Source organism: Salvia splendens, chromosome 9, assembly GCF_004379255.2.
Source record: "Salvia splendens isolate huo1 chromosome 9, SspV2, whole genome shotgun sequence".
Classification (NCBI taxonomy): Eukaryota; Viridiplantae; Streptophyta; class Magnoliopsida; order Lamiales; family Lamiaceae; genus Salvia; species Salvia splendens.
Genome location: NC_056040.1, coordinates 30,134,260 through 30,147,465, shown reverse-complemented (window position 1 = coordinate 30,147,465; position 13,206 = coordinate 30,134,260). Strand labels below are relative to the sequence as shown.

At 42.8% G+C, this 13,206-nt stretch overlaps 1 protein-coding gene across 1 annotated transcript; it reads right to left on the bottom strand.

Annotated features, from left to right (window-relative positions):
- Positions 1-4,096: 4,096 nt before the first annotated feature.
- LOC121749405 (probable ribosomal RNA small subunit methyltransferase B) lies at positions 4,097-5,628 on the bottom strand. The gene is made up of 6 exons (XM_042143976.1): positions 5,556-5,628; positions 5,219-5,326; positions 4,939-5,054; positions 4,780-4,865; positions 4,337-4,422; positions 4,097-4,206 (listed from the first exon to the last, which is right to left on the bottom strand). Exons 1-6 carry the CDS (start codon positions 5,626-5,628, stop codon positions 4,097-4,099), a joined length of 579 nt encoding a protein of 192 aa, XP_041999910.1.
- Positions 5,629-13,206: the final 7,578 nt, after the last annotated feature.

The window sequence follows — 13,206 nt, the reverse complement described above, 5'->3', positions numbered from 1 at the left end:
CGTGAAATGTTGTCCACTTTTGCCACTTTTGTCTGTCCGTGAAATGTCCATTTTGTTCCTTTTTTTTTTCTTTTTTGATAAATAGACCTCATTTATCATTAACTCATTACACTTACATTCTATTATAAAATCTAACATATAAATGTTGGATTCATATTTTACTAATTTTTTTTTCACATTTCTTAAAATTGCACCGAGTCAAATGTTGATAATATTTTGTGGATGGAGCGAGTATTATTGTTTATTGCGACCCAATCCCCACCTGAACGAACCACTTCCACTTTTTAATAAGTTGATTATTGGGGCAATTTTGTTTTCCATGTACCGTTTTCAACTACACTTTCCAATTTTATATTTTATTCCCCTCCTGTGAGTGAATAACCATTTCCCCTCCCATTCTCACAATTCATTTTTCTTTCTATTATTGATCTTTTTTTTTCATACAACGAAAATTAAAGACAATGGATCCAAATAATTCAATCCTTTTCAAATTTGACCCAAGTATGCGACAAGGATTCATGCAATATTTGTGTCCAAACAATCACAACTCTTATTTTCAAAAGTTCTCAATCTTTCTTGACCAAAGATGATATTGAAGGAGTCACTCTAGTGAAAGGCCCAATATATTTTTCCATAGAGGAGAATGAAGATAGTATTCATGTGTCAAGAATTTTCATAGAATGCAGTTATTCTAACAAAAGCAGTGGAATCAAATAATTTTTCCGAAGTACGTGAAAAGTTTAGTATCGGAAACTCCGTTATTAACTTGAGAGGAGTGTTAAAAAAGGAAGTAAATCACACTAATTGGAACAGAATATTCATAGAGGATTATGTTGGATTACTTACCTTTAGTTCATATACTCCCTATGTCCCTAGCTAAGCAATGCACTCTTTTTGAAAAAAATAGTAGGTAGTCGAGGGGAAGTAAAGTAAAAGAGAGAATAATATAGTTCTCCCTCATACTATACTTTCTCTATACTTTAACTACTCTATCCGATCCCACTCTGATAAGGGTATTTCCCTTATCACGATGTCGGAGACGATAAACAAGAAGTCTCGGGAGACGGAATCCCGTCGATAACCCAAGCTTTAAACAAAGTACTAAAATAAAACAGAAAGAGACGTAAATTCATATATTCATTCATTGATGGAAAATAATAACAATGTCACCAATTTATAATGGTAGTAACTTAACGAACAAGAAAGTAGATATCCTAAATATACGATAAATCAAAACTAACTAATTAATAAAGATATGAGGATAGATATGCACATATCAACTCCTCCACGGTTGAAATCCACCTTGTCCTCAAGGTGGGAACCACGAAGCAACGTACATAGTAGAAAGTGAAAACCTTGCGGAGGTATCCCCTCCTGGATCAAACACACACCAAATAGTTGAGCGTCTCCCTTCATCATCTTCCACAAAATAATCAAAGGAGGACCAATGTGGTTGCCAAAATCCAACGCTAAAACGGGACGCTTGTCCGTTCAAGAATGCCCAAACATGACGTCTTATTGCACGGAGGAATCCACCGTGCATCGTCGTCGAACGATGACGATTGATGATCAAAATTTGTAGCATTAGCGGCATGTAAATCCACATAGATATAGGCAATGTCATTCTTTACTTCATCATGAGATGTGTTCGCTTTAGTTTGCCCCTCCTTCATAGGAAGCTCGTTCGGCTGAGACTGGGGTTCAACTGCTTGCCTCACATCTCCCTTGCAATTATGTTCCGAGAGTTCTACCACTATTGGAAGCATATCATAGTCTCTCTCATAGTCCGTTAGGTCACCACTTTCTTCCCCTTGCTTGGCCAGAGCTTCTTCAAGTGACTTAGATAGCTCCTCGACTTTTTCCTGAGACGCTATTAGGGTTGGGGTTAGGACAGCAACAACAGGAGGCGGAGATGGAGGCGGAGGCGTTGGTGCGGAGCAGTTGTGCTAGCAGGAGGGCTGCTGCGGGTATTCTGATCGCGGCAGTGGCGGCTGGGATATAAAATTCATGGGCGGGTAGTTATACTGCCACGAATGGTATCCAGTGTAGGAATTTTGCAGCGGCGCGTATGAATCCAAGTAGGTGTAGGGCTCCTGCGGGACAACGGCTGGAACTGGCCACAAGGCTGTTCGTGGTAGGAATACGCTTGACACGGCGGGACATAGGGTGGCGGTGGATTCAGTGGTTCGGTGTAGAGACTTTGCAGCAGCGCGTATGAATCCATGTAGGTGTAAGGAGGCGGCAACTCGTCGGTGTTTGGAGGCGGCGGCGGCTGGTAGCAGGTGAACTGGAATTGCGGCTGTGCAGTACAGTGGGGTTCCGTCGGGTGGGTCAAGTTCTGGGTGCAGCGGAGGGAGCGTGGCTGCTGCCCTATGCTCATACTCAATCAATCAGGTCTCGAGTCGGGCATGCCAAGCGAGGATATATTCCAAAGTTGCAGCTATTGAATTCAGTTGCAAGTCTTTGGATGCTTGCGATATCTCCGGCCATGAGCGAGGATTGACTTCGGCCATGAGTTCGAGGATGAAAGCACCAATTTGATAAGGGCATTTCCCTTATCACGATGTCGGAGACGATAAACAAGAAGTCTCGGGAGGCGGAATCCCGTCGATAACTCAAGCTTCATATATTCATTCATTGATGGGAAATAACAACAATGTCACCTATTTATAATGCTAGTAACTTAACGAACAAGAAAATAGATATCCTAAAGATACGATAAATCAAAACTAACTAATTAATAAAGATATGAAGATAGATATGCACGTATCACACTCTAAGTGACACATTTTCCTTTTTGGGATATCCCACTTTAAATGACACATTTCTTAAAGTGGAAACATCACTCTCTCTACTTTCTCTCTCTCTCTTACTTTATTTTCTTTCCTTAACTTACAAAGTAACATTATAAATTCCCATGCCAGAAAAAAAATGATCCACTTAGAATGGGATGAAGGAAGTATTACATATAGAATAGAATTCTATACAGTTTAATACCTCATTAATTATTATTCTTTCATCATTTTCTAATTGGGCTATCTTTATGCCAAAGTTTATGCAGGTTGAATCTTGCTACGTTGGAAACAATGAAAAAAATGGTGCATGTTATCAATAACGAGCAGTTAGTTGCAACCGTGAAAGAATCCCAAAACACACAAGGATGCTATATTGAGGGAACCAAAACTTCACCTATGTAAAAAATATATGGGGATAAACAATGTGGACACAACTTATGCATGAGGAAATACAACAATCTCCCAAGTGGTTTACCTGTACAATCCGATAATCGGACAGTACAATTCTTAACCCAACCGTCCAGAACTTAGTTCAACGTGTCTGGGAACTCTCTGCAAAAGCACCATCTTCTACCATTCAAATGCTAAAACACGCTAGATCTAGCGTATATAAAAGAGTTTATCAGAAAATTTTGACAAGGTGAAAACTGGTCAAATCATGACACCTTTTGTTCAACTTCAATGATAGAGAGTTTATTTCAGATTCTTGCTTTATTATATGGGGAGTTTCGATTTCAATTTATGCTTCTGATTCTTCGATAGATTGGTTATACTGTTTTCTTGAAGATATAAATTCAAATGCTGTAAAATATGATACACTTTTATTGACTGACCATGGAATACAAGCTGGAAAATGTGTATCCAACACTGAATATTAAATTCAAAATTGATAACTGTCTGTATACTTGAGCCAATCTCAAAGATCCAATTTTTACCATCTTCTGCACTCCAGAGCTTTCCACTGTCATGTCGAATAATCCAGCCCGAAGGATTTAGATTTACCGCTCTTCCTTTCTCCGCAAGTAGGCAGTTTGGTGCGTTCTCTTCCAAACCCTTTCCGATTTCTCTAAGGTTAAGCACTTCGTTCAACTAATCCAAATGAATCCGAGAGGGGCTAAATTTGCTTAGCAAGGACACATATCAGATCTTGAGCTTTTAAATTTACTCAAAGAGCAGTTACATCCCAAGAGTAATTGTGCTCGAATAATTGTGTAAAACTGCATTGCCAAAAGTGTGTAAATTGATAATTGATTATTAAAAGGAATCAGCAGCTAAGTATCATAACTCCACTCTGTGGTAAGTCAGGTAGATCTTATCAGGCGAGCTGCAAAGGCTCCATCGAGCGAGTGTTTGACAGGGCTGGAGCTGTAGAATCCACCTTCAGTGACAAATGGGGGAGACACGTATTTGTCTACACAAAATTCCTGCAAACACAAGAACGTTGGTTCTTTGTTTCGCTTAGCATGGTAAAAGTATATCCTTGAATGGTACATACTACTGTTCCCGATGGAAAGAGCAAAGTAACTTCTTCAGGTACTTACCGGATGTCTCAGAAGAAAAGCAGCAATTCTCATCAGGATCGACTGAACAGGTGCTGTATATTAGTACTCCACCAGGCTTTACCAAGCTGTAGATGCAAAGCAAATTATAATAAAATGGTACAATAAGATAGAATTCTTGAAATCACATAGGAAGTGAAGTTTGAGACATTATTTGTACAAATAAAAAAGTTGGTTTGAATAATTTCTGAATGTCAGATGCCCAGTGCTCCCAACGAGGAAAAATAAATACGAGAAAGTAACATATAGCATGCATGTACCATGTCAATAGCTCACGGACTGCCATTTATCTTTGCAGAAATGGACCGGGCATATCTATTTTGCTGGAAATCCAGGAAATTCGTTGTCGTACCTGATTCAAATTTTAATTTGCCATGCTTACATAGCCAATTAAAAAAGTGCATGCAAGCAGCTGCTAGACTTACTTAGAAGCTGAATCAAGAAGGGTGTCTGGCAAATTTATAAGTTCTTCCATGTCTTCCAGTTTCCTAGTCCAGCGCAAATCTGCTCTCTGTAAAACGAATAAGTAACAGCCAAGTAGTGCAATGAAAAAATAATTTTATTTAAATAAGAAATTCACTTACAATTGCCCGAAGATCAGCATGGATGGTAGTGATAACTTGATCACATTCATGCAACTTGGCAGTCTCTTTGAGGATTCTCAATCGGCTTTTGTTTACACCAACTGAGCTTATGCTACCTGATAACAATGTCAAGAGAACACCATTAGCAGAAGTTATACGGAGAAGTTGTACCATGATTGAACTTGTATGATATTTTGGAATGACAAGATGATCATTGTAAGTTTTGCTCAAAGAATTGTTCGTCACAAGGGCTCAGTTGCTACATTCTGCAAAATTGTACCTTGGCCATTCAGACACGAAGCCATGAAAAGAGTCTTTCCACCCGGAGCTGCACAACAATCGATAATGCTATCACCAGGTTTTGGATCCACAACTCTAACCACCAATCCTGCAAGTTATGACAAAAGTTTGCGTTGAGCAACTCATGGTTATGCATATGGATTAAAATAATTGAATAGTATGGCCCCATACTTGGGCACGATATCCTCAGGAGAACGATATTACTGCAATCAGGTTGCTTTATATTAACAAGAGAATATGTGCGCCATGTGGCCAGCAGACAAGAAGATTTTGCAAGGGAACGACGAGAGTAGCCAGGAAGAAACGAGAAAGTATACGAAGGGAACGGGAACTCGCGGTGCGAGTGGGGTCGCGGCGCGACAGCGGTTGGCCGTCGCCTGTTTCCTTCATTGCGGCAGGCGTTGGTGAAATGGCTCTGTCGTGTGAGTGTATGTGTAATAAACTTCTAAGTCGAGCTACCAAGTCCAATGAATCCACTAAACACTAGGTCTAGGAACTCAAGGTGACACGGAAGACTCTGTCTATGGACACACAAACTCTTGCGTTTCAAAGATCCCTCAACCCGTTATACTATAGATTAGTATAGAGAAGCAGGGGTCGATCCCACAAAGATGGACGCGTAAGAAAGCATCTAGAGACATTGGTTTAGAAAGCGGCTGCAGCCACGCAAATTTGGGTTGAGGTATAACTACGGCTAGACCTAGGCACAAAATCAAACACTAGACCTAGGAAACTGTAAACGTCATGCTGAGATCGAACATCCTTAGAACTACGTAATTTTAAACTAACTTCCTAGACCGAGCAAACAATTACCAACTATAGCTAAACAGAACGCAAATAAAAGTGGGGACCAACTTCCAGAAATATCAAGTACGGAAGAAAAGCTGCAACTAACAAACTAAGAATTTAACTAACAATGACATGTATAACTTCAACTGAATCAAACACGAAGATGAAGAAAGCAGAGCACATACCGAGATTCAAATAAAATGTAAAAATCCGGACGACGGAAACTCGCAACCAACCGGAAATAAAACAGATCTACGTATACTAGACGAAATGAAATGAAAACACGAAAACTAGGCATAAATCCTGATCACTCTGTCGCAGATCTAAACGTCGAAAGCTTCATCCACTCCGGATCCAAGTAATCCGAACCCAACAACAACCAAACTCAACTCCATAACTTCTGATTCAACAAATCTACTCTGATCAACACCAGATCCCAACGATTCTACTCTAATAAACAACCAACTCGGAAACCAAACATCCAATTCAGTAACCAACAAGCTCAAAGTAAATGACATCCATAATCAAAACTCAACAGCAGCTCAAATACGGAAAACAGAGATTTCATAAACTACGAACGCTTCAAACGAGAACAGGGCCGAGCTTCAAGCAGCGAAGCTTGGTGAAATCAACAACAGTAACTAAAATAAAAGCAAGTAATTGTTTCTTCGCCCTCTGCAAGGACGGTGTTACACCACAATTTTTTTGGAAATCAGAAAACAGCCGTGGACCCGAACGTGACCCCTTTCAAAACAAGAAAAATCACTAAGTGTGCAGAAGTGTGTGAGCTAAGAACCAGAGGCCCCAGTGCCAAAAAAAAGTCCTCTTCGAGCATTGCATGCTCTCTTCCTTATATAGTTGCGGTAGGATCTTCTAGAAACCTTCGCAGAAATCTCCATTCTGCCCTTCAGCTTCACGATCCCTCCGTCTAGTCATTTTCCTCCGAATTTGCTCACTTATTCGCCGCAATTGCATGGTTCTTGTAATTCACCTTTTTTGTTCCTCGACCTGGCGAATTCTTCTGCACACCTAGCTTAAGACATGTGTTAGACCTTATAATTGTATGAATTCAACCCCTAGACCTATGCATGAAATTAGCCTTATCAGTTGGGAACTGCTCGGGCCGGCGTTGGGGCTACCCAAGTTAGCTCCGGCAAGCTGGCTAGCCACCTCATCCTCACCGGCATCGGATAAGGATACCGACCTCGACCGTTTGCTGGAGGAGCTGGAGGAGGATGCGACGCCTCCCTTATACTTCGGATGATGGCGCACCTCCTGCCAAGCGTTGAGATGCTTGAATGGTTTGTACTGAATTGATTGGTAGGTCGACATGGTGGCCGTGATGGTGTCAAACTGTTAATTATGGAGCCTAATTTATCTCCTACCATGTTTAGGATTTGTTTCCTTGAAGTATTTTTTCCTTATGATATATGTTTCCTAGTTTGACTAGAATTAGGGCTCTCTAGTTGTTTATAAATAGATGTGCTCCCTCATTGTTAAGTTATACTTATTCTGAAATTATATAGTGAAATCCTTGGCTTGGCATCGCCCCCAGACGTAGATACACATTGTATCGAACTAGGTCAACAATTTCTTGTGTTCATTCTCTTTCATATTCGTGATTGCCTGTGTTTATTTCCCAACAACTGGTATCAAGAGCCTAGGGTTTAAGAGGCAGAAATCACGATGGGGATCGACGAGAAAATTGCTGTAGAGAAGTTCGACGGATCTGATTTCGAATTTTGGAAGATGCAGATTGAGGATTACCTGTACGGTAAAGATCTCTGGAAGCCTTTAAAAACCAAACCCGAAAAGATGGAACAGGAGGAGTGGGAGCTGCTGGACAGAAAAGCGATGAGCGCGATTAGGCTACCGTTGTCCAAGGATGTGGCTTATCACACGACTGCAGCAAAGTCGAAAAAGGAGATGATGAAGATCTTGGAGGACATGTATCAGAAACCATCAACGGCAAACAAGGTACATCTGATTAGACGATTGTTTAATTTTAGGCCTTGGTGATTAGACGACATGTATCAGAAACCACCAACGGCAAACTAGGGAACCAAGGGCCGAGTGATAAGTCGTATTCTAGGCCTTGGTTACTGGTCAGTATGAAGTGCATATTTGAACTTTATCTGCAAAACAAGTTGCTTAAGCGTGCAGGTTGAGTGTTCTAGCCAGTAGGCAAAGCTTCAGATACTTCAGGTGAAAAGGGCGTCCGGACGATTACGTACTGACCAGTATACATGCAAAAATGGCTCGAGATGGAGAAGAAGGATAGCTGGGACTGATCAATCACAATTAAGGGCAAAGAAGTCATCTCACCACAAGGTTTTACCCTAAAATCAAGGGTAAGCATCCCTATAAAAGGAAGCCACTTGGAGAGAGAAGATCATCTATTTTTCATCATCATCACTCTTAGGTAGAATTCTCTCGGTAGTTCAGTCCTTCAGCCCAGTCCAGAGTCTCGTTCCTCGCCACTGCCATGGTCACTTGAAGATCAAGAAGTTCCCAGTGTTCCAGACGTTCTCATCCAATCAGCAAGATCGTAGTTAGAAGTTCCATCGCCCGGCGTGGCAAAACACTTTTATTTCGCTTTCGTAGTTAAATTGCTTGTTTTTCCTTACGCTGGATCTTTGTTTGCTTTTGAATTTCACTGCCTAGAAGTACTTTGTTTGAAGATCCAAACATGTTTTATGCTATGAAGTTGTTTTCTGTTCAGTTTACTTCGCCGATCTCTTTTCCTTCTGCCTAGTTAGCTTAGATCTAGAGTTTCTGGTCGTTTTGAGTATCGAATCGTGTGTTTCCAGTTAGTAGTTTATTTCTTCGAGTTAGCATAATCTGTTTACTTTTATTTCATAGAGGTTTGTTTCATGCCAACGAAATGAGAAGAATGAGAAGAATGAGCTAATACCAACGAGGCTAGTCACGGGTTGGCGAATGTGCATCGATTACCGTAAGCTGAACAATGCGACTAGGAAGGACCATTTTCCCTTGCCTTTCATCGACCAAATGTTGGAGAGATTAGCTGGGAAGAAGTACTTCTGTTTTCTGGATGGGTACAGCGGTTACTTCCAAATTTACGTGGATCCTGAAGACCAGGATAAGACCACCTTCACTTGCCCATTCGGAACCTATGCATACCGACGCATGCCTTTCGGTCTATGCAACGCTCCAGGTACGTTTCAACGATGTATGATGAGCATATTTTCTGATTTGATTGAAGACTGCATAGAGATATTCATGGATGACTTCACGGTCTACGGAGACTCTTTTGATTCTTGCCTTCATCATTTGGATATAGTTCTAGAAAGGTGTCAAGCAAAAAGTCTGGTGTTGAATTTTGAGAAGTGTCATTTTATGGTCACCGAAGGGATTGTTCTAGGGCACGTGGTTTCAGAGAGGGGAATCCAGGTGGATCGAGCTAAGGTGGATGTTATATCCAAATTACCGTTCCCTACTGATCAGAAGGGGATAAGGGGTTTTCTGGGGCACGCCGGATTTTATCGAAGATTTATCAAGGATTTCTCCAAGATTGCCCAACCCCTTACCCGACTCCTTCAGCATGAAGTAGAGTTTGTTTTTGATGAGCAATGCAAGGCTGCGTTACAACCTTCTCAAGGAAAAGCTGATATCCGCACCTATCATACGGGCTCCTGACTGGGACTATCCTTTCGAAGTGATGTGCGACGCCAGCGATTATGCAGTGGGAGTCGTACTGGGACAGAAGATCGATGGGAAGAGGTACGTTATTTTTTATGCATCTAAGACTCTGAATCAAGCCCAGCGAAATTATGATACCACTGAGAAAGAGATGCTGGCAGTGGTGTATTCTTTCGAGAAGTTCCGGCCATACTTGTTGGGATCCAAGGTCATCGTTTATACTGACCATGCAGCGATTAAGTAGCTGATTGCCAAGAAGGAATCCAAACCCCGCTTGATCCGATGGGTCCTTTTGTTACAAGAATTCGATTGGGACGTGGAAGATAAAAAGGGAGTCGAGAACAAGGTGGCGGACCATTTGAGTAGAATAGTGCAAGAGGGAAACAACGAAGAAGTGTACGACAAGTTTTCAGAAGAGCATTTATGTGAGGTAAATTTTGAGGCCAGGAAGATTGACTGGGAAGAAGTGATGAAGCTTACTGGCCAGTACGATACTGAAAAAGGAAAAGAAAAGGTAGGGCAAGAGCCGTGGTATGCAGACCTGGCCAACTACCTACTGACTGGAGAACTTCCAGAGGTGCCGAGTATTACCAAGGCCCAGAGAATGAAAATCAAGAGTGAGGCAAAATACTAATTTTGGGACGACCCCTATCTGTAGAGAGTAGGATCCGATCAAGTGATAAGGAGGTGCGTTCCTGACTGGGAGCAAAGGGACGTTGTGACACATTGCCACTCTTTGGCATGTGGAGGACACTTCGGTCCTAAGAAGACGGCAGGGAAGATTTTGGACAGCGGCTTTTATTGGCCAACGCTCAACAAGGATGCGTACGAGTTCTGCAGAACTTGTGAGCGCTGTCAACTGACCGGAGGAATATATGCCCGGGATGAAATGTCGCAGGTACCCGTCATTGTTTGTGAGCTGTTCGACATATGGGGAATGGATTTCATGGGTCTGTTTCCTTCGTCCTATGGCAATTTGTACATTTTAGTTGCAGTGGATTACGTCTCCAAATGGGTGGAGGCCAAGGCCACAAGCACGTGTGAAGCAAGGGAGGTGGCCAAGTTCCTAAAGAGTCATATCTTCAGCCGGTTCGGAGTACCAAGAGCGATCATATCGGACCAAGGTACACATTTCTGTAATCTCACAATTGAAGCATTAATGAAAAAATACGGCGTACACCACAGACTATCAAGCCCCTACCATCCGCAAGCTAACGGTCAAGCGGAGATTTCTAACCGCGAGATAAAGAAGATCTTGGAGAAGACTGTAAATCCTTCTAGGAAGGATTGGAGTGCAAGGGTAGAGGATGCTCTATGGGCATATCGTACAGCCTACAAGACCCCCATAGGAATGTCCCCATACCGGATCATTTTTGGGAAAATGTGCCATTTACCGGTTGGAATTGAACACCGGGCATACTGGGCAGTACAGAGAGTGAATATGGATGCTACAGCCTGTGAAGAGGAAAGGAAGCTGCAGCTGCAGGAGCTTGAGGAACTTAGATTGGAGTCGTTTGATTCAGCTATGTGGTACAAGGAGCGAACCAAATTGTGGCACGACCGGAATCTGAGGACCAAGGATCTCCATGTTGGACAGAAAGTACTACTCTTCCAGTCGAGGCTGAAGCTCATGCCTGGGAAGCTCAAGTCGAAATGGACAGGGTCTTATGTCATCACCTCACTCCGTTCCAATGGAGCAGTGGAAATTTCAGGGAGTTTTCCTAACTCTGAACCTTTCATAGTAAACGGACATAGGCTAAAAATATTTAGGGAGAATAGTGAGGTGGGTGTAGTGGATGAAATTCCACTGCAACCACTTACTACTGTTGTCTACTGATCAGTAAGATATGAATTTGGAGTTCCACGTGGCTAGTTTCTTTTTGAAAATAGTTTGCATATACTGGCCAAGTAGAATTCCAAATTGCCTAAGGAAGATGTAAATATTGTAAATAAGTAGTTAATCTCTGCATGCAAGATAATTTCTAAAAATCCAAAAAAAAATTTCGGGCCTTAATTTTAATTTGGAGGGGGGATTATGGAGAGGACGAAAATTTATTTAAGGGCCCATTTGAGATTTAATTTGGAGGGGGGGATTATGGAGAGGACGAAAAAATTTTATTTAAGGGCCTATCTGGTGCTATTTCAGATTTTATTTAAGGGCCCATTTGATTTATTTTCCTTATTAGTTAAGTATAGGGGGGGATTATGGAGAGGACGAAAATTTGAATTAAAGTTGGTGCAGCTTTTGCAGGGTGGCAGCGGCTGGGAGTGGCGCGTGAGCAGAGAGAAGGGACACGCTGACCAATCAGAGGCCAGCAATCTCAACCGCCTCCCATCTGAAGCGTCGCGACCGGCAACCCCTGATAACCGGTTACAACCACCTGCAACTGCTCTCTCTCACCCAAATTAAACTCACCGTCCCAACCCTTTTCCCTCACAAACCCTCATTTACATTTTCTCTCCCAAAAGTTTCTTTCCCATTTCCACCAGTTCAAACCCTACTTTCCACCACCAAATCGTAAATTTCCGATCATGGGGAAGAAAGCGTTCGCCAAGAAAATCAAACCTCGCCGCCAAGAAACCCCGGAGGCACAACCACAGCCAAATCCACCACCACCGGCACCGACCGCTCAGCCGCCACCCATGATTTCCATGGATGCCATGATGGCATTTCTTCGCCAACAAGACCCGACAAGGGATTGGACGACGGCGCTGACCAGTTTCGGCCAAATGGGGGGCGTAGGAACCGCACCCAGTGAAATTCCGCCTGTGCCGGTCAGCCATACAGCAGTACATTCAGAGGAGGGAACTCCCTCGGCGACCGCGCCATCAGAAACCTCAGTACCCAATTCGGCGGAACTTGACGTTGTCGCTACCCATTACGACTCTAACCCTGAGGAGCGTGAGGCCAGGACGAGTCAGGAACAGGGAGACAAAGAAGGGAGCGGTGAGACAGAGAAGACACCGATAGCAGAGCCGGTTCCTCAAGGAGTAGCAAGAGAGACCATAGATCTAAATGAGACGGCCAGTAAGCAGGGCCTTATGACGGATGAAGAATTTCAAGCGATTCTGGAAGGGGTATATCGGCAGGAAGAAGACGCTGCCAGGATAGTTGAGGGACCGGACCTCAAATCCGGGGTAGCAGGAGGAATGGTGGAAGACAAGTCAGAAACTACCCAGCAAGAAAGTTGGGCAGTTGAGGAGCATACTGCTCAGAAGGAGACGGCAGAGAGTTTAGAGGAATCTGAACAAGTAGTACCACCCGTGATAAAACCAAATGCAGTTAAGAGGAAGTTAGTGTTGAAGGGAGACCAGAAGGAGGTACAATCGAAGCCGCAAAGGGTATCGCAGCGATGCCTGGGCAAATGGGCAGCAAGCAAGCCCAGGCGAGCACAGTCAAGAGCCCAGTCGAGATCTCAAGCGAGGAAGAACAGGCCACTCGCAAGAAGGCAGAGGGTGAGCCTACACAGGCTACTGATCAAGAGGATACTGGGGTGTCTCCTGTACAGAACGAGC